A 27,791-nucleotide genomic window follows, 5' to 3' on the forward strand; every position below is an offset into this window, starting at 1 on the left:
CTGGCACATGTCCTTGTACCAGCCTGGGCAACTTGAAAGGAGGCACAAACATGCTTTATATCACATTCGTGACTTCCTGGGCTGACACAAGGGACTTGCACCAGCCCATCCAAAGGTAAGGATTGTGCTCTTATTGGGTCAACATGTTATTCAACATGAAAATAAGGCCCCTGTATTAATCTTTCCCACTGAAATTAATGGGAAGAGCAGGGTCATCAGAAGAAAATGTCACTGAATTGAACAGAGCTTACTCCTTGGCAAGTGTGGTTAGGATTACTGCTGTAGTATTCAGCTTTGACCAAACATAGACTCCACAGATAGCTGCAAATTTGTTATACTTCCAAATTGGATAAAGTACAACAATTAACAGACCACAACAGAGACACAGGCAACATGAAGGGCTTGACTGGAAACATATGAGCTCAAGGGCTGTTATAAATTTAAATGGATATTTTATTGAGATATCAGTTAACTCCAGATTTTGCATGCCATTTTCATGAATACAGTTGAGACCAAGCAACAGTTGGTCTTTTTGGACTGAACCGATCTTTCTGTAATTGTCAGAAAAATTGAGTAAAATGCCATCCCATCCCCCACCCCACCCCCAAAATCTCAAATACACACCCCTCTTTTTTTTTTTTTTATAATGGACCTCAAAACTATAAAATCTGGGGAGAAACAACAATTGGCTTTTCAATTCTGTCTCTTTATCCTGGGCCCTTAAGCACATATTTCCATCACCTTTTCACTTTTCAAAATCGAATGGGCAGGAAATTGAGACTATATCCAGAAATGACTTCCGAAGAGTAGGGGAGCTGACGTTCTCCTTCACTTTATTGGAGTATGCTTAAGATTGCTTTTGAAATTCCCTCTGAAGAAACTGGTTTAGTTATCCCTGAGAAAAAGTGCCAGGACTCAAAACATGTTGGGTCCTAATAAATTAACTACTTTTCATGCATCTTTGAGGGTTCCTCTTCTCTTTGCTAACAGCAAAACCAAACATGACAAAAGTGCAAGCATACACATGGTTCATCTGAAGCATTTTTTCAATCCTTATTTTGTTCTTTTACTAATGTTCTCATACTGCAACCCACAGCATGACTCCCCTCTTTGCTTGAGTTTCTGATGCTAAATAAGGCAGCTGGACCATCCTTTAGCATATGAAATCTTTTCTCCTCCTACAGGTGATACTGGGAGTTCATGCAGAGTCATGGTGTGAACAGCAGGTCCTACTCTATTAAGAAATGAGCAGGTGTAAACTGACGTGAAGTCTCATCAAGAGATCCTCAATGTCATAAATTTAAACTGTTGATCTGAACTACCACTTGGTGACACCTAATATTAGCGATATCTAGGGTTCAATGAACTAGGGTTCACTCTAATTCAACTAGTTTGCAATTGCTGAACTCACCATCTTCCATTCAGTTAATCAGAACAGGTAGCCAAAGAATTAACAAATAATACCTGATTGCTTGATTATATTATCTCCTTCCAAGTTTTAAAAACTTAATCATAGCCAAAAACTGTATACAGTATATCAAGGAGAATCAACTAATGTTCATATAGCTCTGAGTTCTTATTTCAGCTTTAGTGCAAATATTTTCAAGGTGTTCTAAAAATTATCTGTACTGAACATTCCAAAAACAGAAGTCTTCAAAGAGAAATGGTTCTCTGAACATGTTGGCTCTACATTATTGTTTGTTGCCATTCACCAGCTTAAAGCAAGTCTCTCTTTTTTTTTTTACTAAAAGAACCAGCTTGGTTCGACTGGTATCTCGCTCTGGTTCAGTGCTCTCTCTCGCAATCTCAGTTCCAGGCACTCCACAGTAGGTGGGTATGTTTTGAGTTCAACTTTGTTAGCAAATAGATGTCTGGAATTTAGCAGCCAATTCAGGTCACCAGTTCCATAGATACAAATATTTCTGACGTAATGACCTGCCAAGAAAGAAAATATCACAATCATTTTTAAAAACCAGTGCAAGCCTAAAACATTTTGTAGATAAGACCAGAATAGCTGAAATGCATTTCTTGAACTAAGTCCAGCAATTTAACTGAGGAAAAGTGATTTCCAGTGGGAGTGATCAGGAGTAGAGGAGGTGTGTGTGGGGGAAGGAAGAGACATTTCATCCTTTCTCCAGCTGCTATTTCTTCCTTCAGATTGCTCCCAAGCAACTCTTCTTGCTTCAGAGTTTTAAATACATGTTTTCTCATGTTTAAAATTCTGCTAGAGTCATACTTGAGGAGGATGATATAGAGCAGGGCTTGACAAACCGCGGCCTGGATCTCGCATTAGAAAAAAGCATCCTCGTTGTGAGCAGCGCTTACCATTCTGCCATGCTGCCTCTTATCTTGCCATCCAATCTCTGCAGCAAGTTGCACCAGGCAGCTGCTTCTGTTGCCCATTGGCCCAGTAGCCTCTGCACCCGGATTTCCGGCTGCCCAGAGCGACTTGCTGCAGAGATCAGATGGCAAAGTAAGACAGCACAGCGAGACAGTAAGCACCACTCACAACAGAGATGGGTTATTCACTGCTCAGCAGTCCCGCAGTTTAGAGACTGCTAACCTAGAGCCAGTGGGCAGAAAAAGACTTGTGTCCTCCTGCTGCTTCTCTGTTTTTAGGTTGCTCCATCCATAAAATGCTTTTCCATACAAATGGACCTCAAAACTTGGTTGATTCTATCCAGAGAGAATGAAAAATTTCATTTATGGTCCTCTTTATCTGAGTTTGTATTTAGGAGATGATCTCCAAAGGCTTCTAGTCACTAAGGACACCAGCATTCATCTGCACATCACACTGTGGCACAATTCCATTAATGGAAGAATTTTGGCCAATGTATTATCAGTGCTGTAAGCCAGGGACTGCTCTATAAGTGTAAAAAGGAAGTGCTTTTACATGTTCATCCAGGGATTATCTGTGTAAACTTAAAGGTCTTTCGTACAAATAGAAGTAAACAAAGCCCTTGGGAAGTATATGTATCTCACAGATTTCAGAACGTTTTAGAAACCTGCTGAAAAACTGAAGGCAAAAATAGGACCAAGCACAGAGACAGGTCATGGGACACAACATGTTCGGTGGAAAGAGTCAAGCCTTTCATGTCAAAACTAAATTTACTTTACCATGACAGCCTCCATGTTCTTTTGCCATATCACTCCACTTGATAGCTCTTAGATCACCTTCCCATGAAGCATTTGGCATGGAACCAGGGACACCTGTTATTTGAAGAAAACAAGAGAAACTTGATCCTGTGACACTTCAGTGTTTATTCTTAAAACGCCAGATGGATAATTGAGAAGCTTAACATTGTGATCATTCTGCGGGAGCTCTTAGTTCTTTCTGTTTCTTGCAAAAGCATGGGACTAAATTTGATAGCTTTGGCTTTCACTTAAATCACTGGGAATAAACAATTTTCTCTTTCAAAAAACCAGCTATACAAACCATCTTTGCATCTTTAAGTTAGGCACTATTGAGCGATGAACCACTGCAGTTTCAAAAAGACTATACACAACTGAAAACATTCCCAGAAACAAATTAACACCTCACTACACTCTGAGCCTGGATATCTACCCATATGAAGGGTATTGTTTAAGTCGTACCAGTACTACATTTTTCATTTAATGTTCATTCCACTGTTCCCCCAGGGAGGCATAGGGGCTTACAGAGTTTGCCATCCTTTCTATTCTTACAACCAATCATCCTTGCAAGAGTGACTAGTCAAATTTTACCCAATAGGTCTCATTAATGACATTTATTTATTTAAAACATTTATATTCCTTCTTTCTAGTCTCATAGGGACCACCACAGTTGCTAACACCACAACTTAAAACAAAAAAAAATCAATTAAAACACAAACACACACAAAATAGGACCCACAATCAGATACATGAGTGACACGAAACAAATCTGATGTTCGTGGAACCGTAACACAAAGAAGTGAGTCTTGACTGCCCATTTGAAAAGGGGCAGAGACTGGGTCAGCTAGGGAGAGAGCTTTCAGCACCTACACCAAGAAGACCCATCTCACATCCTTACCAGCCATGCTTCTACTACTGGTGTAACATAAAGCCAGGCCTCCAATGCTGAATACAGGGCACACCCAGGCTCCCTGGGCAAGGTAGTCCTTCAGAGAACTAGGCCCCAATCCGTTTGCAGCTTTGAAGATCATAATCAGCACAATGTATGGGGCCTGGAAACACTCTTGCAGCCACTGAAAGTGACAAGGCATTAGCAAAATGTGATCAGGCCAATGGCCCCTGAAAAGCCCCTTATACAGATAAGTTTAGTACAGCCTGCCTGTGTGAACTGCCTTGAGGCTGTAAGGCTCTCACACAATGTGTTGTGAGAGTCAGAAAGAAAAGCGGTATGCAAATGCCATTATTATTATTGGCCCATTTCAGTGGCGTACCTGGGGGTCCTGGAGATCAGGGCAACCCCCAGTTTTCCACCCCCCATAACCCTTGCTCCCCCACCCCTTTTCCGCCTTCCCACCCGTGAACTGGAAGTAATTGCAGTGAAGTCATCGTCACCGCAATTACTTCGGTCCGGCTACCTCCTCCATTTCCCCTTTGGAAAAAAGGGGGAATGAAGGAGGCAGCCAAGACCCCGACGGTGCTTGTAAGCGGCACGGAGTTCTCCGTAGGAGCAGTTTGGGGCTGCTGGCAGCCCACCTGTCTGGCGCACTCCCTCCAGCAGCCCCATACTGCTCAAAAGGAGACCTGCGTGCCACTTAGAAGCAGTGGGGAAGCCTCTGTTGGGGCCTGGGAAGCCCAGAGCGCCCGCTGACACACTAGGACACACTCTCGCTGCCTCCAGAAGCCTCTCCAAAGGCAGCGAGAGGGCGAGGCGTCCAGGTCAGAGCGTCAGCGTGACAGGAGGAGGAGGTGGGGAGCGGCCCAGTCCGTTGGGAAGAGGCTTTTCTTAAAGAGCTGCCGGCTTCTCTCCCTTAAAAAAAAAAAAGCGGGCGGTGGGGGGGAGGCTTGAGGTGGTGCCCCAGAGGGTCAGCACTCAGGGCATTTGCCCCGTCTGCCCCCCCGGGTACACCAGTGGTCCATTTTGTACCAGCTGAAAGTTTTCAGCTCATCTTCAAGGGCAGCCCCATATACAGCATGTTATAGTAGTCCAGTCACAATTTAACTAGGGCAGTGGTTCCCCAAACTTACCATGGTCACAGCACCCTTTCCTTTTCGGCGGACTTCCTGGCTCTCCTGGGCGCCACCGTCTTGGATCGTGCAAGATCTTGTGAGGTGGTGCCTGGGATTGTTGGGAGGAAGCAGATGCTGGAGACATCCTGTGGTGCCTCTCCGAGTTTGCCATGGCACCCTTAGGCGCCATACTGCACAGTTTACGAACCATTGAACTAGGGTGTGGATAACTGTTTTTCCTTCTTTGGGAAAGGGTACAGCTGGCATGCCAACCAAACCAAACTGATGTCAGAGGCTGGAATAAACCAGAAGCCAGGACAAAGATAAGCTGTGGCACAGCCTAGAGTAATAAAATATGTATGCCACACCAGAAGCAAGAAAATATTCTTGCTCAAGCTTGGATCCTGTTGAACAGGAAGACTTTTATAATCTTCTTATCAGGTCAGGCCCAATCACTCAGGTGGGGTTAGTTCAGAGCCTGAGAACCTGTAATCCAGCTGCTGTTCTAGCAGCTCCTCACACAAGGCATCCAGGCAGTTCCTGATACTGCAGTAGACTCAAAACTTAATCTGTGTTGCGAAATGATGTCACTAACAAATTGGTTTTCCCCTGCCCTACCTTAGGCTGCTCAATTGAAGACAACTTGGTGAAATACCAGGGATGGATTCTGGAGCTCAGTTTTGGGACTGAAAATATGCTGGCCTAAATATGGGCAGGAGGTCTGGTCTAGAGGGTAGAGCCTCCATTTGCCTGAAGATTAACATCCACAAGGTCGGCAGTTCGAGGCCACCGGCACCGTGCGACATTGAAGCAGCTGGCAAGCTGCAGCTGAGCTGTTCCATCTGCTCGGAGCGTGGGAGGATGGAGGCCAGAATGTTAAACCAGATCGGAGCGTAACATCTTGAATGTGGTGGTTCTTGAAAGAGAGAACCTTCTTTCAATTTGTAAAAATCCCTGTGTGGATTTAATAAGCCTGCCTGTGTAAACCGCCTTGAATAAAGTCTTGAATAAAGACCAAGAAAGGCGGTATATAAATACTGTATATTATATTATTATTATATTATTATATTATGTGCTCAGATGCACCCAGTGGCATCACTAGGGTTTGTATCACCCGATGCGGGATGCCAGTGCGTCACCCCCATGCAGTGGGCGGGGCAACACCCCAGATGGTGGGTGTGGTGATGCTTCATGGGGCTCACCTACTCATCCTGAGCAAAATCAAGGACATAGAATAACATGACTAAATAGGGTGGGAAAAGGTACCCAAGAGAAGTCATATCAGATTTTGCCACTTTCCCTTTCACATCCTTGCCAACTTTTGCTGACCCCCCTTCTCCCTATGTTGAATTATCAAAGCCTCCTTTTTATTCTTTCTTCTTTTCTCCATTGTTTGGAGATCTTTACTACATTTTAGTAAACTTCTGTTTTTACCTGTCTAGTTCCAGTGCATTTGGGAGGGAGCGGAATGTCAGGTCTCTCAGAGCTGCCCATTTACAGAAATGGGGAGAAGGGGTGTGAGTGCCAGTCACTTACTGCTAGGCACTGCATTAATCTTGCCTCCCATCTTCTCTTACAGGTAGTAAAAACCACGGTAGATTCTGAAATCTGCCCACTCCTGATTTATATCACAGTAACCAATTTCCACATGGACTTTCCACAACAAAGCCTTAATTGCAACTATGTACAATAAAGTTAGCTCTCTCTCTCTCTCATGTTCCTCATTCAGTTTCCTTTCTTTGGTGGAAACAGATGGCTTGCATTTTCCTGTAGTTTTGTGTCAGCTGACAGAAACAGGTATATCAGCCAACATTTTCAAGGTACATTGACTAACACAAAGCAAAAGACTCTGTATACTACCAAAATATACATCAACTGTTGTCCTCTAGTTTTCCCTGATGAAACTGAGCATCTTATTAAGACACTAAGCAACCCTAAAATGCTTGGGGAATATTACTTGGCAGCACAAAGCAAATCTTAAGTGGTGAAATCCAGTACCTGCAGTACTATTCACTCCATAAATAAAACAGAAAAGAAACCCAGGAGGTTGGGAAGCTAGTTCTGTGATCCCAATTTGAAAAAAAGGAGGATCAACAACTATTTACTGGTCAACCAGTTTGATAGCAAACATCCAACAACAAAGTTATATGCAGAATGCTTATTGACCAAAATGGGGGATTGGGAAGAAACAATTGAAGCAGGAAGGCTGTAGGAGGGAGAAGTCCAGTATCAATAAATACTTTGTCCTTTCATATTTTATACATATTGGTGAGTGGTCACTGACAGTGGTTAGCTCTTTATATGCAGCTTTCAACAAAATTTTTAGAATGAGGCTGAGATAATAAGGTGCAATAGAGTGACCACAGACTTGTTTCCGAGTGAGACACTTGATATGGATAGTAAAATACTGCAATACAATACACACTTATCTGAGAGTAAGCTCCACTAAACACAAATGGACTTGCTTCCAAGCAAGCACTGGACTGAATATAGGATTGCGGTAAAATATGATCAAAAATATGATCACATAGGTTGAAAGTCACTTGTCTACTATTTTTCATCTCATGGCACGCTGACAAGGTGCTAAAATTATCAAGGCACACCATCAGTTTTTTGACAATTGACAAGGCACACTACGCTGCATTGCCAGCCAGGGGGGAGGCTCAAATCCCCCAATGGCCCTATGAATAAGTAACCCTCCCCATAACTCCTGCAGACAATTTGCAGCACACCAATGTGCTGCGGGATACAGGCTGAAAATAGCTGCAGTAGACGCTTCTCATGGGATGGAAGGCACAGATGCATTCTTGTACCATCCTATTTAATAGCATAGTACTTGACTTGCAAGAACTTAATTTCTTTTCCTTCTGCCATGCAGCATAACATCCCTGTTCTACGCTACACCTTGCCTACAAGAAAAAGAAAAACAAAGAACAAAGGTGAGAGGAAAGAGAAGCATCTCAATGGAAAGTCACAGAAATGAGTTTTCTATTACTATTGACAAGGCAGGAGCTGAAAAGTCACACTATGTAGCACTTCACACAATTGAGGGCATCAAAGAGTGATCCACAGGATTAAGTTTTAGATTTGTGTTTGGGATACATAAAAAATGATACCTCATAAACTTAGGGATACTTAAACTTAATCACCACCCATTATACGTATTTTCTAGATGTACCTATAAACTTTTTTCCTATAAAGTACAAACTGTACCTATAAACTGTACCTATAAACTATAAACATTTTAATGTACTCTTAAAAATAGGAAACATGAATGTGACCAGCATGCCTATCCAGATCTGATCCAAGACATTATGTTGTCTGAAGAGGACACCCCAAATGACACCCCTTTCCAACACACTCATGCAATTTAATTGATTTGTTGCCCTTTAAAGGTACCCCAAAATCTCCCACCTGGGGAAGGATGCAGCTGCCTCCCCACACCTGAATAGAGGACGGATCCTGCAGACACTCTGCATCCTGCACTCTCTCCTTTTCTGAGCCACAGATGGAATAAGGCCCATTTTATATCAGAGACATCTATCTACTTTTGAAAGTATTGCCTGAAAGATTGCAAAATTGCCCATAGCAGTGGGAAGGAAGAAACAGAAGCTCTGAAGACCTGCATTTCCAGCCAGTGTGGTTTTAAAAGATCTCAGAAGGAAGGAAGCATCTTTTTTTGTTGATCATAAAGCTCTCTGGGTTGCATAATTTCCAGGAGTCCAACTAGATATGAGGAAAAGGTTTTATCTCCACATGGAGATACAGGAATGCACACTCGAGCCCTGCCCTGTCCAATAATACGTGTAGCCCTGTGCTCCCCATGATCAGTATTTGCAGTGACACACACTGAAACAGGGTTCTCCCCATGCTTGCTTATCAGGGATGACACAGGGTGTCATTGCAGGGAAGATCTTTCCTTGTACAGACACATGCTTATCAGGGGAAGGACTGGGGTGGGGCTAATTCACATCATCAGTGGAGAGGGCTTGGCTAACAGCATATTCCTGTAATGCTACCCCCCCCCCCGCCCCATGAGTTCATCTCCACACAGAGACGAAATCCTGAACAGGGCTTATAGCCTACACAAGTCTGACTGCCTCATTTTCCTCCCAAAGCCCCTGGGAACTGTCATTCTGTGAAGTAACTGAGGAACTCAGAAACCCCTCACAAAATGAAAATCCTGAGGCGGATCCCTTTGAAAATCTTCCCACAGTAAAATCCATGTGAAAGCAGTTTACAAACAGCAGGGATGTTTGCTCCCAATATCCAAATAACTCTGTTTGCACAAAGACAAACACTGAGACCATTTCTTTTTATTATTTTTTGTCCCATTCAGCCTGCAAAGTGCAGGCTAAGATACAAAGAACTGATAAGGGTTGGTTTTAAGCTGATAAGATGTCATGTTGAATGTCAGTGCTGTAAAGTATTTCTTCTTACTGAGAGGGCATTGTATCATCAGAAAGATCACGAAATTGCCCAAAGCAATGAATGGAGAGGATGAAACAGAGGCTTTGAAGAAGACTAACCTGTATTTCCAGCCAACATTGCTTTCATAAGCTTTGTGGGATGACACTTTCCTTGGCCAAAGGGTCTCATTTGAAAGACTGATAAGCCACTCCTTTCCCTCCAGGTAGCAAGGATATTCACTGCAGTGTTCTTAAGGATGGAGTGCCCTCAAGGGAGACTCTGAAGTCAGGAAAAGAAGCTCTGGAAGAAGGCAACTGGGCTCTTCAGTATGAATTACCCAGGGGACCAAATGTTGCCACACATCAACTCAGACAGCTTCAATTAGAGTGGCTGAATTACTTTTCCAACCTGCTCATCATAAGCATTACTAGAAGGACAGACAGAAAATCCTCCATGGGTTTTGCTGTGTAGTATAGCATTCACTCATATTTGGTGATAATTTGACTCTGTCTTGAAACTTCACCTAAGACAGTAATTCTTCAAAGGCCAGACAGAGCCAGGATGGTATAGTCAGTGGTTTGGGAGTTGGACTCAGACCAGGAAAATTCAGGTTCAAATCCCAACTTGGCCATGAAGCTTCTTGAGATCTTGGACCAGTCACTATCTCCCAGCCTCAACTACCTCACAGGATGAACATTACTCTGTGTGTTAACATTAATGATGGCATAATAGGTTGATGTGAAGAGAAAGGGTTCTGTCCAATGAATAATTCAGCAAAACAGTCTGTTAAACAGCAGCCCCAAGTCTCTTTTTTTGTGGGGTGGTGGTAATTAAACTTTCAGTTAACACTGTGTCATTAAAATATGCAGAATAGCTGTCACGTTAGATTGCGCACAGATATCTCTGCAACAAAGGTCTACAGGATGGATGCTTCCTTCTTTGAGGTTTAGTTGCATTTCTTAAAGAAGAAAGGAACGAAACCAAACCTATTGCAGATTAAATCTTGCCTGTATTTGGAAGTTAATGTAAAAGAAAGAGAAAAATGAGAAATTACTCCATATGAGTTGTGGAATATTCAGCGAACAAATTATTCTAACCCAGGGTTTCTCAAACTGTGGGTTGGGACCTGATTGTTGGTGGGACTTGAAGCCAAAACCGACAAGAGGATGGCTGAGAAGAAAAATGCATGGTGCCCTACGGAAAGTAAAACTGAGTTACATTGTGCAATGACTCATGAATAGATGACCGTGCCTTGGTCCACTGCAAAGGACAGGCTGAGAAGAATCCAATGCCTGATTCGATGAATGCAGCCCCCAAAAACACATGAGAAGAGAGTCCCTCACCTCCAAGCTGATGAATATATTGAGCCCTATGGAAAGCGAAACTAAGCTACTCCTTCATATTTACTCATAAGTAAACAAATGTGCCTTGGCTCATGTTGAAGGTCAGGCAAAGGGAACACAAGGCCACCAGAATGGTCCTGATCTGATGAAAGTGGAGCTCAACAAATGCTCCAGAAGGCAGTCTCCACTCACATACACTAAAAAAGATAAAATCAGAGGCTTGAGCTGGTAAGGTGTTTTTTCTTTTTTAGATTAGCAAAGCTAGGTGGGTCCTGATAATTTCTCATTTTAAACAGTGGGTTCTGGTGCTAATAGATCTGGGAACCACTGTTGTTGCCTTTTCCAGACTCCTCTCCTCTCTTCCCCCTCCCCCCCATGGAGTCTCATTTCTTCTCCTCAACACTCTGGAGTTTCAAGTGTTTAGAGCAGTGGTTTTCAAACTCTCCAGGAGAGTTTGAGCCACTGTAAATTCTTGCAGGGGTGGGGGGAGGCAGCGGGGGTGGGTGGAAGGCAGTGGCGCGATCCCCAGGGTCACGCCGCTCAGGGGGCTGCAGGGGCTTGGGAGCACTTACCCACGCCTCCTGCAGCCTCCCCAGGGTGCAGGGAGCCCAGTGCAAACCTTTGTTAGGGCTCCCCGCAGCAGTGAATGTAAAAGCAGAGTGATCGTGCCCCGCCTCCGCTAAAGCGGAAGTGGAGCGCGATCGCTCCACTTTCACTGCTGCGGGGAACCCTAACAAAGGTTCGCACCGGGCTCCCTGCACCCTGGGGAGGCTGCAGGAGGCGTGGGTAAGTGCTCCCAAGCCCTTGCAGCCCCCTGAGCGGCGCGACCCTGGGGATCACGCCGCTGCCTCCTCCCTGCCTCCAGGCTGCCCCTTCCCCTTAAGGCGGCAGAGGCCAGGGCACACAGGCTGGGGTGTCGCGATGCCCCAGTTTGAAAAGCTCTGGTTTAGAGGGAAGCTTTGAATGTCAATCTAGCCCAACCCAAAAAAATGTTGGATTTAAAACCGATGTCATCCCAAATCACACTGAACTGGTTTAAATATAAGAACTTAAATTGAACAGGGTAGAGCTGGAAATCTCTTTTAACCACTTGAAGGAACTAAGAGCCCGAACGCTAATAACTCAAAAGTCCAGAATATGCCCTTCAGAATGATGGGCAAATGAACATAAGCTTTGCAAATATAACTGATGTAAAGATGGTGACGATTTTTGTGTGTCTTCTTTCTAGGTACTGAGCCTTGATAAAACAATACTCTTATTTTTCCAAGTGTTTTCTTAAACCCATGAGATCTAGAAACTTTCTTAAACTAAAGAAAGCTCAGAATTTTGAGATTCCAGAGGAAAAGGCATTGACAGAAGTAACAGGCTATCCTACAGTATGCAAACTATCTGTATGAAAACAAAAACCAAGATATTTTGATTAATGCATATTACAATATTTTTGCTTTATATTTAGTTTGTGGAAGAGTTCACTCTCCACTGATACTTTACATTTTTATATTCTTCCTACAACACAAAGCTGATGCCTGCTTCCTGTTAAAGTTGGCTCTTGCCATCAAGCAAGTACTGATATTTCACTTTGTCTCTTAACAAAAACTTTTCTAGAGCTATCTGTACCATTGTCCACTTGCTAAATATATAGCAAGTAACACATCACTATAACGCTGTTGTGAAACCAAGGTCTTCAAGTACCAGGAAGAGTTCCTTTTGGAGGGAGCTCAAACCTTTGAAATATAAAACCACTGCAAATTCACTGCCAAAGCAATTAGTGCAAACTACTACAGGAATTAACTGAACTTGACAGTAAAATGTCACAATTCCTTAATTACCTGGCATCTTAGCTGCAGGGAGACCTGCTTTAGATGATGCGAGTTGGAGGCTACTGTATAGCACAGATGTGAGCCAGAGGAGGGGGTTGCAGCTCAGTGGTAGAGTACCTGCTTTGCATGTAGAAAGTCCCAGGTTCAATGCCTGGGATCTCCAGGTAGGGCTGGGGAAGGATCTGCAACCCTAGAGAATCAGTGTCAGACAATGTATACAATGCTGTGCTAGATGGGCCAATGGTATACTATAAGGCAATCTCTTATGGTATACAACATTTAAGCCCTACTTGGATGCCCAAAGGGGACTGCACTGGCAAGTCCTGTGCTCCATAGAGCTGCCTCCCATAGATTCACAGATCCAGCATCTGACTGGACAAACACATACTCCCCTGGGAGAAAAATTGTTTCTTCAGTCAGTGAGAGGCTTACTGGCATACTTCTATTTGGTCTATAGTACTACCAGTATCTAGACAAAACTTTAGTGACTCAGTACCTATCGTACTGTATGTATATATACACAATGCATATTGTACATTGAAAGCATTATGTATGAGATGATACAGAAGTCCTGCCTGTGGCATTTGATAAGTGATGTGTCATTCATACATGCCTGTCCATCACTTGATAATGAAAACATCAAAATGATGAATATCACGGGCAGCCAACCTTTCAACTTTAGGGCTCCTGCACCTTTTAACAATTGTGCAGAGGTTTGAATTTCAGCAGGTGCAGCTTGTCACATGTGAGGTGAGGAGCTGCACCTGCTGAAATTCCCTCTTCTACACAATTGTTAAAGGTCCAGGAGCCCTAAAGTTGAAAGGCTGGTCACCCCTGATAAATATGTACATGTCAACAAGCCTTCAGAGTGTGCATCTAATCAAACCTGCCTATTTGGTGGTTTCTTTTCCAGCTGCAACCCTAAACACACTTACAAGGGAGTAAATCCCACTGACTGCCAGATTTACTTAGAAGCCTTTGGGGAAGCAGGGTCTTTGAAATAAATTTCAGGCAAGTCAGCTGGGCATAGTTTGAAGGAAATGTGATTTGTTTGCAAGGATGGTGTAGGTTTGAGAGTTGGACTTAGACCTAGAAGATCCTTGGACGGAAGAGACCCTGGATGCTCTCTCAGACTCACCTATCTCACAGGGTGATTGTGAGGGCAAAAGGAGGGGAGTAACTATATACAGCACCCCAGCTCCTTGAAAGAAGGGTGGTATAAAAAGGGTCAAATTAAAAAAAATAACAGAATGTTAAAATCTTGGGCACCAGAAGAACAAAAATCAGTTAACATAATAACAATGTTTACTTAACAGTGTGTCCACATAGCCATTTCCTGCACCATGGAGCATTCCCTTTTTCAGGAAATTGCACAATGGGAAAGGAACCAGGAAAATGAACTAAAAAGACAAGGTATCAGTGACTTGTCCAGGATTTTGCTCACTAATTTTTAGTCTGTGGTTTGGATAACCAGGAATCAACATGCCCTTATGCGACTTACAACAGACTGAGAGCCCAATCCTATGCAAGTCTACTCAGAAATGTCCCATTAGCATTAATGGGGAAAGTGTGGATAGGATTGGGCTGTGACACCTGAAAAATGCTCCACCTGGCCTTAGCAATCAGGCCCTGCTCAGGCGACCCAGCCATGTGAAAGTGGGTCGATGCTGCGACCTACCTGGTATCCGATTGAGCGTCACCCAGAAGTGTTCGTCGGGGCTGTAGGTGTCCTTGGACCACTCCAGCAGATCCCTGGCCCGAGGGTCTTCGAAGATGAACTCCACGAAGGGTCTTGTGAGGGCGACATAGGCAGAGCCAAAGTAGATGGTCAGGTTGTGGGGTGGGGGCGCTTTGAGCTGCGCGGTCCTCTGCATGTAGGAAGCCTCCTTGCCGATGTGCTCCTTGTAAACGTATTTGGTCCTCACGGTGATGGGAGCCGGAGGGAGGGTGCCGGGGGTGATGTTGCTGCCTCGGAAGCCTTTCAGGTAGCGGACGACGTCCCTGTTGGTGCGCAGCGGGAAGTCCTGGCCACACATGTTGAGCACGTACTTCCAGCGCACCCCGGAGCGCAGCAGGTCCCGCATGCAGTTCAGGTCGGCCTGCAGGCGGGAGACGCCGGCGTAGATGACGGGCTCGGCCCTGGAGGCGAGGAAGGCGTTGGGGAAGCAGCCCACCAGCCTCTCCACGTCCCTGCGGAACTGCTGCGGCGCCTTCTCGTCCACGTGGACGCAGTAGACGTTGTGGGGCGCGTAGAGGGCGCGGAAGACCCTCTCGAAGGTGCCGAAGTCCTTGTGCAGGCTCAGGGCGTAGGCCAGGGGGAAGGCGGCTTCCTCCCCCGACAGCGTCCTGCTCAGGTAGTGGCTGCCCAGCGCGTAGTCGCCGCAGCCCGCCGAGCCCCCGAAGGCCGTCTGCAGGGGGTCCCCCCACACGAAGGCTCCCCTCCCCTGGGCCAGCGCGCCGCACGCGCGGCGCAGCAGCTCGGCCGCCCGGGGCTCCGGCGGGGGCGCGCCTCGGCTGGACGGAGCCCAGGGCTGGCCCCGCCGCAGCACCAGCAGCGCGGCCAGGCTGCTCAGGAGCAGCGCGGCCAGCAGGCAGGGCTTCGCGGGGCGCATGGCGCAGGGCAGCTCCATGCCTGCTAGTGCCGGCCCCGCGGGCGCCCCGGAACGTCCTCCCGGGGACTCATCTCACAGGCCGGTCTACTCGGAAGTAGGTCCCCTTGGAGTCCAGGGGGCTTCCTCCCAGGAACGCGTGGCTGGGACTGCAGCCTCACTCCTGCTCCGACCTGCCCGCCTCGTCCTTGCAGACAGGGGCGGGCGGGCGGGCTGGCTCCAGGGGGGACTACGGCGGCAGCCCCTTTCCCTCGCCCCAAGCGGCGGATGCTTCAGGCTGAGCGCGCCAGCCGAGCATCCTGGCCGCCCCCAAGCTCAGGGCTCGGCCCCGCCCTTCAGAGGCTCGTTTGCATGGGAAAGCCCCCGGCTGCTCCTCCTCCGCGCCCCCTCGCGTGAGAAAGGGCCCTCCGCACCGGGCTGCGGCCCCAGCCTCCAAGGTGACCGGCCGGCTGACTGCAGTGCAAGGCAGCGAGCAGCGCCTCCCGACACCGCTGGTGGCCACGCCCGGAGTCTCCAAACGCTGCGTTCTGGCCAAGTGGGGACAGGAGGGGAAGAGATGCCCTGTCGCTGGGCTCAGGGCCCAAGGCTAGGCACGTCTACTCAGAAGTAAGTCCCACTGCAGTCAGTAGGGCTTACTCCCAGCTAAACATGGATAGGATTGCAGCCTCAGACTCCAATCTTATGCATGTCTACTCAAAAGTAAGTCCCATTATAGTCAATGGGGCTTGCTTCCAGGAAAGTGTGGATAGGATTGCAGCCTCACTCAAGAGCCTGCTGCCAAATGAAGAAACACTTGTGCCCAGCTGAATTAGATCTCAATTCATTCTTTAAAACCTGGTAGGTTGGGTGCTTCATGCAAGTGATCTATATTCTCTTATGCATACAATGTGTACATGCACAACTAGGCCCTTTGGCTGTCCACTCTTTTTGTGAAAGAAATCTTGTTTCTTCCACATTTTGTTTCCCCCCACCTTTGTTACAATGAAAGAAAAAAAGAAATACGCAATAACATGAAAAGAAAAACAAACTGCAGCATTAAGAATATATATATAAAAAGTACAGATAAAGAAAGTTTCAAAAAGTAAATGTTTTTATGTTTTTAAATTATGTTTTTTAATTTGTTTTTAACCTTTGTTGTAAGCCGCTTTGAGTCCCTCTGGGGAGAAAGGCGGGGTAAAAATAAAGTTAGTAATGAATAATAATAAAAGTACAGTATGAGCAAAGTTGAATATTCTAATTACTTACAGCTTTATATCATAATAATCTAAATTTCCCCTCTTACATATGTTATATCTCCAGCAGCCCTTTTCAAATTGTTATTCCGGAATAAAATTCTCTATCCCTTAAAATCTAATCTTCAAATCCACAACTCATTAACTCATTGTTCTCTCTTTCATGCAGAAAGTCAATAATTGGTTTCCAGTTCTTCATAAAGTTTTCTGTTGATTTCTTTTTGGGTTTCATTTGCACATTGTTTCTTCCACATTTTGGATCAATTTTGTGGATCCACCCCCACCACCAGGACTCTGAGGAGCAGATAGGCAGCACACACCCTGTGCATGCTTCCCTGGGAATAAGCCACACTGAACACAGATTTACTTCATAGTAGACATGCATAGGATGTCAACTCAGTGTTTCTTTGCACACTTTCATGGGACAGAGTGCTGCTGACCACAGTGGGCCTTACTTCCACATACTGTAAATATGCACAGGATTGCACTGTAGTGTTCTGTGAGGGGAGAGCAGTTGCTCCTAGGACTGAGCAAAAGCAGAAGGAGAGAGGCAAAGAAAAGCTGTAAGAGACACTGTGAAATACTTCCACATAATTTAAAAACATAAAAACATTTACTTTTTGAAACTTTCTTTATCTGTACTTTTTATATATATTCTTAATGCTGCAGTTTGTTTTTCTTTTCATGTTATTGTGTATTTCTTTTTTTCTTTCATTGTAACAAAGGTGGGGGAAAAACAAAATGTGGAAGAAACAAGGTTTCTTTCACAAAAAGATTACCTGAGTATTCCTGTCCTTGCTCTCTTTTTTGTCATTTGCAAACATTCATCTAGCACCTCAGCTAAGCACCTCTGAGCATGAGCAGAGCTGTACCTTTCCTATGGGAAGCAGTTTTTAAGGAAGATGCCTATGCAATCTTACAGGCATGCATGTGCCCTCAGGTATGTATAGAATGCTTTCCACTCCACCAGGACAGTGAGTCCAGTAGTGTAATGGATAAGAGACTGAGCTGTAAACCGGGACTTTCTCAAGTTTGAATCATGGCTCTTTCACAGCCTCTGCTAGCAACAATACTCACAACACAACCCTATATATGTTCTCGTTGAAAAGTGGTATGTAAATACTGTTAATATAATAATAATAATATGTCTACTCAGAAGCAAGTCTCATTGAATTCAATGGGATGTACTCCCAGGTCAGTGTGCATAGGATCACAGCTACACTGACTTTACAGGGTTGCTGTAAGGTCAGTAGAAATAATACATGTAAAGCAGTGGTTCCCAAACTTTTTAGCATCAGGACCCACCTAAAAAAAGTTTACCAGCTGCTCAAGCCTCTGTGGCTATAATGGTGATTGGGCAGCTGTGCTCCACCCCACCCATAGCAGGTTGTGCTAAACCTTGATGCACGTAGTCTAATCTGATTTGTCAGTTTCACAGTCCACCAAAAAATTGGGTCCTGACCACTGGTGGGCTACAGCCCCACAGTTTGGAAACCACTGCTAAAGTATTCTGCATTATCAGAAAGTGCTACTTAAATGTTATGTATTGATTTGTATGTAAGTGGTTGAGCGTGCCAATCAGTATACCTATCTGTATAAGTTAAGCAGTTGTTTACAATCCTGATCTGCTTACAAGTGATAAGTTTCTCTTCACAGCATCTGTTCCACTCTTCTTTGTGGCAAAAACCAGTAGCTATAAATATTCCCATGTAAATTAAGATATATTAATATAATCAGAAGCAGTAGGTCTCTAGTTGGCTCAAAATCCTGATGCATAGTCACAATTCAAAACATATCTTTACCTATCATCCTTCTAGTACTGTATTAGAGCGCATGACTCTTACGGATGTGACTGCCCAATGCACAAAGTGAACTGGAGCTGATAAATATTCCTCAGAACCATGGGTCATTGTAACAGTGTTGATGCCCATCTTGTGAGGTGAATAGCAGCCATGTTTCATTGCTTGAAAATATCCTGCATTTTATGAATCATGACAGCCTAACTTTCCAGCACTGATGTGCCTTTGCACTCCAGCACTCAAGGCCTCCCAGAGGTTTCTGAGATACATTTCCAGTTTTTCGTCAAACTGGAAGTGCATCGCAGAAGCCTCTGGAAGGCTTTCTGAAGCTTAGGGTGGACATGGGTGGCCTCCCTATGCTTCAGAACATTTCCCGGCACAACCAGAAAGCACTTCCAGTAGTTTCCGGGAGGTTTGGTGAGGCCCTCTAGATGTGGGTTGGGATCCATGGTAAGTCAGATCTGTGGGTTCCAAAGTCACAACACTGCCACTGATACCAACAACAACAACAACAACAGTATTTATATACCGCTTTTCAACAAAAAGTTCACAAAGCGGTTTACAGAGAAAAATCAAATATCTAATGGCTCTCTGTCCCAGAAGGGCTCACAATCTAAAAAGCTGCAACACCAGCAGACAGCCACTAGTACAGACAGTGCTGGGGTGAGGTGGGCCAGTTACTCTCCCCCTGCTAAATAAAAGAGGAGCACCCACTTGAAAAAGTGCCTCTTACCCAGTTAGCAGGGGTTAACCCTGCTTCCTATACCACTCCCTTCCTGTCCTTGATCTGCCCTCCTCCCCACCCCAGTCTCTGCCCTGTCTTCCCCCTCCCTTCTCCATTCCACCCACCCTTTCCTCCATTCTCCTGCACTGACTTACTGGTGCCAGGGTTTGTGGATGTATCTCTGGCATGCCTCCTTACCACTTGCAGTGGTGGTCCAGCTGTGTGAAACGGCATTGTTGCCTTTTGAAACAGTTGTAAAGGAGGTTGTGCGGCCGGAACACTAGCTTTGGCATCCTGTTTGGCAACCATCATCATTCTCACAGATGAACTGTTCCAAAGATTCTTTTGCCGAGTGTTCAATGCCCTGACTTCACAGCATCTCAGCCAATTACTGCCAGAAACTTCACAAATGCCACCATAAAAACCATTAGTATTGATAACTTTTAGATAAGAAAAAATTCTAGGCAGCTATGGAAACTGAACAATTCAGTAGCTGTTAGAATAAACAGGAGCTGTTGGAGCAGAAGAAAAATGAATATTTTATAAATGTTCCATACAACAAAATGGGAATCACTTTCAGTGCAATCCTAGCCATGTCTCCTCAGAAGTAATTTCCACTGAGCAGTGGGACCTTCTCATGGGTAAGTATGCTTAGGATGGCAATCTTATAGTGGAATCCTTAATATATATTTACCCAGAAGTAAGTCCTGTTTAGCAGGGCTTACTCGCAGGTAAGCATGTGTAGGATAGAAGCCTAAGGGCTCAATCCTATCCAACTTTCCAGTGCCAATGCATCCACAATCAGCCCCAAGGTAAGGGAACAAACATTCCCTTACCTTGAGGAGGCCTCCGTGACTGCCCCTTCACCGCTAAATGCAGCATATGCCCTATTGGCACAGCTACATCAGTGCTGGAATATTAGTTAGGATTGGATCCTAATGCTACTAAAATCTGAATTACAGGTATTACCAAATTCTCTCAAAGTATGAAATAAGTTAGGACATGTGATATACTGTACAAGAAGTATTTACCTTACTAATCTGGAAATAGACCACAACATATTTGATGTAAAATCTCTCCCTAAATATTGAAAAAATTGCTCAGAATACCCAAGAAATGTTCTTGTCATTCTATTTACTCCTACTTTGTATAGTGATTCTATTGAATATGTGATAACAGTCAGAGCTAACAGCTGATTGCAAAAGCCCAATGCATAAAACTTTGCTTTGTGGAAAAAAACCAAGCACAATTTGCCTGTGGACTATCACTAGTTTCTAGTTCCATTTGGACAAAGTGTCAAAGTACTCATGAAGTTAACTCTGATATTATGGGCTGGACATTTTCTAAGTAAATAGCAAATGAATCAGGTCTGCATGGTTTGGGACCACAATACAGGGGAGTGGGCTTTAGTCTTTCGCCAAGGTCCTGATTCAGATTCAGCTCCTGAGATGTAGCACGCAACAGACAACACCATGTCAAATACACTCTTCCCTCTTTGTACTGTAAGTACTTTTGCTATAAAGATTTTCACTTATCCATACTGCACATATTAAGACTGTAGCAAGATTTTCAATATAAGGTCTGGGAATGGTGGGAAGAAAAAAAAAGACCAGGTCTCTAGCAGAGATAATGTCTACCTTTCACTTTACCCAATGGGCACACCTCCCCTCTGCTTTGATCTCCAATTTGATATGCTTCAATTTGCATCAAGTACCCAAGAACACCCAAACCACCTTCTCTTTCTCCTGAGAAATCTGTATACAGGTCAAGAGGCAACAGTTAGAATCGAATATGGAACAACTGATTGGTTCAAAATAGGGAAAGGAGTACGGCAAAGCCATATATTGTCACCCTGCTTATTTAACTTCTGTGCAGAGTGCATCATTTGAAAGGCTAGGCTGGATGAATCACAAGGTGGAGTTAAGATCGAAGGGAGAAATATCAATAACCTCAGATATGCAGATGATAACACTCTAGTGGCAGAAAGTGAGGAGGATCTAAAGAACCTCTTGATGAAGGTGAAAGAGGAAAGTGCAAAATGTGGCTTGAAACTTAGCATTAAAAAAACTAAGATCATGGCATCCGGTCCCATCACTTCATGGCAAATAGAAGGGGAAGAAATTGAAGCCATGACAGAGTTTATGTTCTTGGGTGCCAAGATCACTGCAGATGGAGATTGCAGACATGAAATTAAGACACTTGCTTCTTGGAAAGCTATGATAAAGCCTATGGTAAGGCTTCTAGGCTTCTAGGAAAGCTATGGTAAGCCTAGACAATGAAAGGCCGAGACATCACCATGTCAACAAAGGTTTGTATAGTCAAAGCTATGGTTTTCCCAGTTATATGGCTGTGAGGGCTGGGCCATGAGGACTGAGTGCAAAAGAAAAGACGCTTTCAAATTATGGTGTTGGAGAAGACTTTTGAGAGTCCCCTGGACTGCACAGAGATCAAATCCGTCAATCCTACAGGAAATCAACAGTGACTGTTCATTGGAAGGACAGGTGCTGAAGCTGAAGCTGAAATAATTGGTTATCTCATGAGCCGGGAGGACTCTTTAAAAAAAGATCCTGATGCTGGGAAAAATTGAAGGCAAAAGGAGAAGGGGACAGCAGAGGATGTGATGGTAAGATAGTGGCAATGAACATGTTTGGACAAACTCCGGAAGTTAGTGGTAGACAGGGGGGCCTGGTGTGCGGTCTTCTGTGGGTTCACACAGAGTCAGACACAACTTAATAATAACAACAACCCAAGAAGGAGTTCCAGGAGGTTGGATTTTGGGTTTCTGGTAGGAAAAGGGTCCAGAAGCACCCCCTTCCTTGGCAGTGCTACATTGGTACTAGAAAGTTGGTAGAATTGGGTTAACAGGCCCCTGTCATGTCCTAATTTCCCCTTTGCTGGCATTCACATTCATGAAGGTGAGCACAGGATGCAGGGCTCAAACAAGACCTGGTGTCTGAGGCAGTGTGCCTAATGCTGCCATTCTTTGGGCCTTCCACTCCCTGGAACAGAAAGAGGGAGAGGGAGAAGAAGTGTGAAGGAGAGTGGTGGGGTAAAGCGTCCCGTGACAGTGTCCTCCACACCTTCTCTACTGCTGTAAGCCCCTCTTACTTTTCCAGTCTAGGGAGTGGAAAGAAAAGGAACAATGGAGGTGAATGAGTCTGTGGAGGAGGGCACAATACTATCAATGAGCTGCCTGCAGCAATAGCCTCAGTCAGCCTCATAGTTGGGCAGCCCTGACTGAATGTTTTCATACATGCCATTTGTACCCTTGCTCCTTTTTATTTCATCTCTCCCTTGCTATTTAGATCTAATCTTATGAAGTGCTTATCCTCTTGGCCAGAATATCTTCGGGTGTTTTCATACGTGAACACTCAACATATCAAAAGCAGCAGGCATTTAGGTATGGGGTCCTCCTCTGTAGAGAGTACCCAGAACTTCCAACTCTGATTTGCAGTCTGTGTGCATTACCAAATGAAAAGATTTCCATCTGGTCACAGATGTGTCAAAGGCTGCCTTGAACATTCCATTCCTCTTCATTGTTTAGAGAAAAAGTTTAGAGAAAATAGTATTTATTTGGGCGTTCCCATGCTGTTGATTTTTGTCATACCAATTAGAGTTTCTGTATGAAAGAATTCTAAGCTCAACGGAGGATCCAATTCAATTTCCTTGTTCCTTGTTGTAAAGTTTAGTAATAACTTGCTTTTACGGGAGTGGTGCCGGATATATCTCCTTGCGACAGGATATGGTGATGCCTTTAAAGGGAGGTTGAACAGATTTACGGAGGAAATGTCCATCACATTTCAACCCATGGTGGACATACATAGAATGTATGTTTTAGAAGTAGGCTGTCTCTGAATGCCAGGGGCAAGGGATTGGCAACAGGATGCAGGTATCTTGTGGTCTCCTGTGCTCCCTGAGGTGTCTGATGGGCCACTGTGAGATACAGAAAACTGGACTAGATGGGCCTTTGGCCTGATACAGCAGGGCTCTTCTTATGTTTGAACAAACTGCCAATTCCTCCTCATGTTCACACTATTTCCCTCAAATTGGTTTCGTTCTAGGTTCTGGCCTTGATCCAATAACTTCTTGTTATGTACTTGGACATCAGTCATGAACAAAAGGCTCATCAACACTTGTAAGCCTTTAATTATAGCCAGATTTTCCCATACAGAGATATGGAAATGTTTGTAGAGGTGACTCCACACCATTCGTGTATGTCTAAACTGCAGGAAAGCTCACTATAAAGTGTTCTCCTATAATGGAAAGCACAGCAATCTGCCTGGAAATAGCCACTAATTACTCAGTTTATGCTAGTATTTTTCTACTCATTTGTGTCACTGCATTTATGAACTATGTATTTGGCAATAGGTACTGCCCTTTGACTTGCTCTGTGCAACAGCAAAGGAGAAGGAATTGCATATGGGTCTGAAAGATATGAAGATAAGCGCCAGCCCTAATTTTCCCTACCCTTTAGTTCAAAAATAACTTGGTTACAAAACTAGCAGTTGGGCTCAGGTTTCTACAAGGTAATCCTGATTTTCCTGAACCTGATTTTCCTGAACCATACAGACCTGTTGCTTGGAAGCTCTCAGCACCTTGTGGACAGATGACACACCGTTTCTGGGCATGCTGCAGGCTTGATTCCTATTGATTTGGACATTACTTGTGCAACTGTATTAAGAGACAGAATTTGGCTCTGCCCTGGACAAAAGGTGGTGTGAGAAGGAATTTTTTTCCCCCTCAGATACGTTATATTTGAAAGGATGGAGAGTTAGCAAAGCACAAACATGCATAAGAATTTTGTGTATGTGTGTACGTTGTGTATGTGCAACCTCCTGATTTTAGAAATGGGCTATGTCAGAATGCCAGATGCAAGGGAGGGCACTAGGATAAGGTCTCTTGTTATCTGGTGTGCTCCCTGGGATGTTTGGTGGACCAGCTGTGAGATACAGGAAGCTGGACTAGATGGGCCTATGGCCTGATCCAGTGGGGCTGTTCTTATGTTAATTTCACTGTTTATACAACAATCGCACCTTGTGCAAACAGAAAAAGTGGACTGTGAATAGCTGTGAGGGTTGATAAGGTCCTAGCCATTAATCATCACATCAGCATTCATAGTTGGGGGCTAACTCTCCTTGACCCCAATCCCATTCATCCTCCCCCCACCAATGCACTGGCACCAAAAAGGCTATTGCTGCATCCTGCAGGGGGAACAGTCATGGATGTCTCCTTTGGGTAAGGAAACATTCATTCCCTGAGCCTCCACAGTATGGAGGGGTCTACATGGACCTGCGCTAGCTAATTTGCTTGCACAGGTCCATGTGGACCTGTGCCACATGATTGGGTCCACACAAATGGGGCTAGACTTTGGTGGCTTCAGCTTCCACTGAACCCACCCCCTTCATGGACCCAATCTGCCCTTCTGCCCATTGCCATCCCATTATGTAATCCCCATGTCCTTGTTGCTAGCTCATTCCACCCTCACCCAACCCATCCCACCTACCTCACAACCTTGCCTGCATCATTGGGTCTGGGTGGCTGCTCCAGTGGTTACTGGCCTTCCCGCTGGTGCTCTGGTGATAGACTCTGGTGAGAGTCTATGTGCTGCCGGAAGTGATTTCAGTTACGACCGCTAGGCTTTGGAACTCCCTTATCTTGGAGGCCCCTCTGGCCTTCTCACTAGCAGTTTTTCACTGTTTGGTAAAAGCATTTTTGTTTAGATAGGCATTTAGATAGTTTCACCCCATTGTACTTTTTGTTTTCCCCTGTTCTTATCAGTGATCTCTTTTTAGCTGAGTCAGCTGGGATTAGTTTCTCTTTGTATCATTTTATGTTTTATTATTGGATTATTGTTTTTAAAACATTATGAGTTGCCTTGGGGGGCCTCTTTGGAAGTGGAAAGGCAAGGGATAATTAAAAATATACACATCTTCATAACACCCCTTTTATGGATAGAGTACAGTGGTAGGCCAGCACACTTAAACAAGAAAGGTATAGATTGATTGTAGTTGTTGTTCACATATTGCAACAAATGGGTGGCATTGAAAGGATTTTGAACTGACGTTAATCGAGTGAAAGAATCTGTGTCCCAATGTAACCTTTTGCTTACAAGCAGGAATGAGAAGCAAACCCAAAACCACTCACAATGGATACTCAAAGAATGAATAAGCACCTAGTAACTAAGCCAGTTCCTTGTAATCCCCCAGTCATGTAACAAGGAGAATTTTATGACAATTCTGCATCTAATCAGAAACTCAAGGTGGAGTGGTGAGATTCTTCTAGCTCCTTATGATTACAGAGAGGATGACTACTTCACCACTCGGTAACCATTTCAGAGTAGAAATAAAGACTTGGTATATTGGTCCCACCTGGATTTTCAAAGGGAAGATTTGCTGTATTTTAAGTCTCATCTTCCATAAGTCAGTTTTAGCCAACATTGTTGGTTATTTAGCAGTCATTTGACATCAGTGTTTTGAGTCTCTCGTTCTGGGTTTTGCATGTATTTTCCTTCCAATTCTAGGTGTCACTTTCCTTTTAGAATATTCAGTAAAATCTTCTTAACTAAGCATCAGAAAATAGTTAATGCCTACAGTGTGTCTGCACTTTTATACATTTCAGAACAGGCAAGGAAAGACCTCAGTTGTTAGGGACCTACTTTGTTTTTGGCTAATTCACCAACTAGACTGGCAGGAGGTACGCAGAGCCAAATGTAACATTGCAGTGCAGAGTAAAGAACCAATTATCACCTCCACCCAAGAGCCCAACTGCCCAACTGATCTGCTCAAACAAGTACAAATCTGAGTTTGTTATCTACAAATCAGGGTGTCTGTTTTTTTTCCTAGCAGTCTAATTTAAAAGGCGGGAAGCCTTTTTGGTGTTGCTCTTATTAAACAACTGGGAGTCTGAAACACTGGCTGACCTGCTGTAAACCCTCTGACAATCTACCGGTAGGAGATCCAGATCTACCCTTCTGCCTATCTCTGCTTCAGACTGTGTTCAGAAAAAAAAATGTACCTGGAAAGAGATTCTAAAAAGGTACAAAAGCACATTCCAAACCCAAGAGGAAAAGATTGCACATCCAATCTGGTAGGGAAAAAGCTTAGGTGGCGATATTCTGAATTGTCTAAATACAAGGAAGCATGAAGAAGGCAGTACAGTGGGCTCTCATCTGCAGGTTTGGCTCCCACAGGTTTGACTCAACATGGGTGCCAAGTCCAAGGACCTCCTGAGTGCAACCAGAAGTGCTTTTTGGTCATATCCAGAAGGTGTTCTGAGTCATGGGGCCATGCATAGCCTCCCCGCACCTCATAAAGCCTCCCAGACACTTGCCGGGTGGGTGCCCCCCGTGGATTTAATTATCTGCAGAATTCAGTGTCTGTGGGGGGTCTGGGAACAGATCCCCTGCATCTGCATCTGAAGGGCCAACTTTATCTGTAACTATCATGGTTGCTATAAAGGCTTGCATCAAAAAAGAAAAAGAATTAAGAAAGCCACCAAGCATGTTGCAACTGATTATTGAAAAAATATGGCCAGTATACCCCAAATCCCAACCAAAAAAGTTTAACTCTCTCCTGGTTGGAGTAACCCTCTCATCCAAGACAACAGAAAAGCATGTCACCTTTATATGTGAACAAGTTTGACATGTCTGTGACAGCAAATTTTTGAACCAGGAAGCTGCTTCTGTTTTTGTTTTTGCATGGTAAGATACTATATTGCCATAACCCCCACTCTCATTTCCTCCTTTTTTACAGAATTCTCTTTTTTGTTTCAGTTTCAAATACAAAGAAGAGATGGAAGAGAGATTAAAAACAGGAGGTGGTCGGCAACCCCCAACTATGCATAATACTGGGAAAAAGAGGGTAGACAATTAAGAATGCAATTCAGACAGAAGATTTCTTTCCCAATGTCACAAAACATGCAGGAAGGCTGAAATGCAGTCAGCAATTCACATTCTTACAAGGTCATCAGTTTAGTTAAAAATCTGACGCAAGCGTATCTTAAAAACTGCATTTCTATCATTTACATGTGCGTGCACTGAAAGCAGGAGGGGACGTGTCCTACAGTGGCATGTGTTTTAGTCTTGGTGTGTGCAAAATCTATGTTTCCTAAAACATCTCATTCTGTGAGTGAATGAAACCCCTGTATAGTCTCATTTCCAAAACTGGGCTGAAAGCCATATTAAAATGGGTAAAGATCCTCAGTCTCATCCAGGAATCCTTGGAGTTTGGTTGCCATATTTACTACATTATGGGTACAGCAGGGAAAGGCGTATGATGGTATAGTTGCTGATTTTGTCAGAAACCCTTGTGAGCAGCATTGCCTCTGGTTCAACCCTCTGAAGAACCACCAGATCTGATCACAGAACAACATTTCTATTAGAGACTGTCTTCTCTCAGACAGTAAAAAAAACTAAAGTCGTATCTCCCTTTCTCTGTCGCAAGTGTCGATTTCCAGAACTTTCACATCAGACTTTTACAGTGCAGTCCTAACCCTGGGGTTAGGCTGGCACAAGTCACTTGTGCCAATGCAGAGGTGTTGCAAACGTGCCATAAGGCATGTTTGCGTTGACTTTAGAGTTGGGGAGGCCAGCACAAGGAATTGCACTGGCCTGCCCGCACCGGATTCAGGCTTGGTGAGGTAAGTTTGTGTTGGCCAAACTCGGCCAACACATGGGTCTGGGGGTCTGTGTGGGGAGAAGGTGGGAGGGAGGCATTT

General features: G+C 44.4%; 1 protein-coding gene across 1 annotated transcript; it reads right to left on the reverse strand.

Moving 5' to 3' along the window:
• Window positions 1–627: 627 nt before the first annotated feature.
• LOC136648718 (N-acetyllactosaminide beta-1,6-N-acetylglucosaminyl-transferase-like) lies at window positions 628–15,324 on the reverse strand. Its single transcript, XM_066624924.1, has 3 exons — window positions 14,391–15,324; window positions 3,118–3,210; window positions 628–1,935 (listed from the first exon to the last, which is right to left on the reverse strand). Exons 1-3 carry the CDS (start codon window positions 15,322–15,324, stop codon window positions 1,745–1,747), a joined length of 1,218 nt encoding a protein of 405 aa, XP_066481021.1. The 3' UTR covers window positions 628–1,744.
• Window positions 15,325–27,791: the final 12,467 nt, after the last annotated feature.

Source organism: Tiliqua scincoides, chromosome 4, assembly GCF_035046505.1.
Source record: "Tiliqua scincoides isolate rTilSci1 chromosome 4, rTilSci1.hap2, whole genome shotgun sequence".
Classification (NCBI taxonomy): domain Eukaryota; kingdom Metazoa; phylum Chordata; class Lepidosauria; order Squamata; family Scincidae; genus Tiliqua; species Tiliqua scincoides.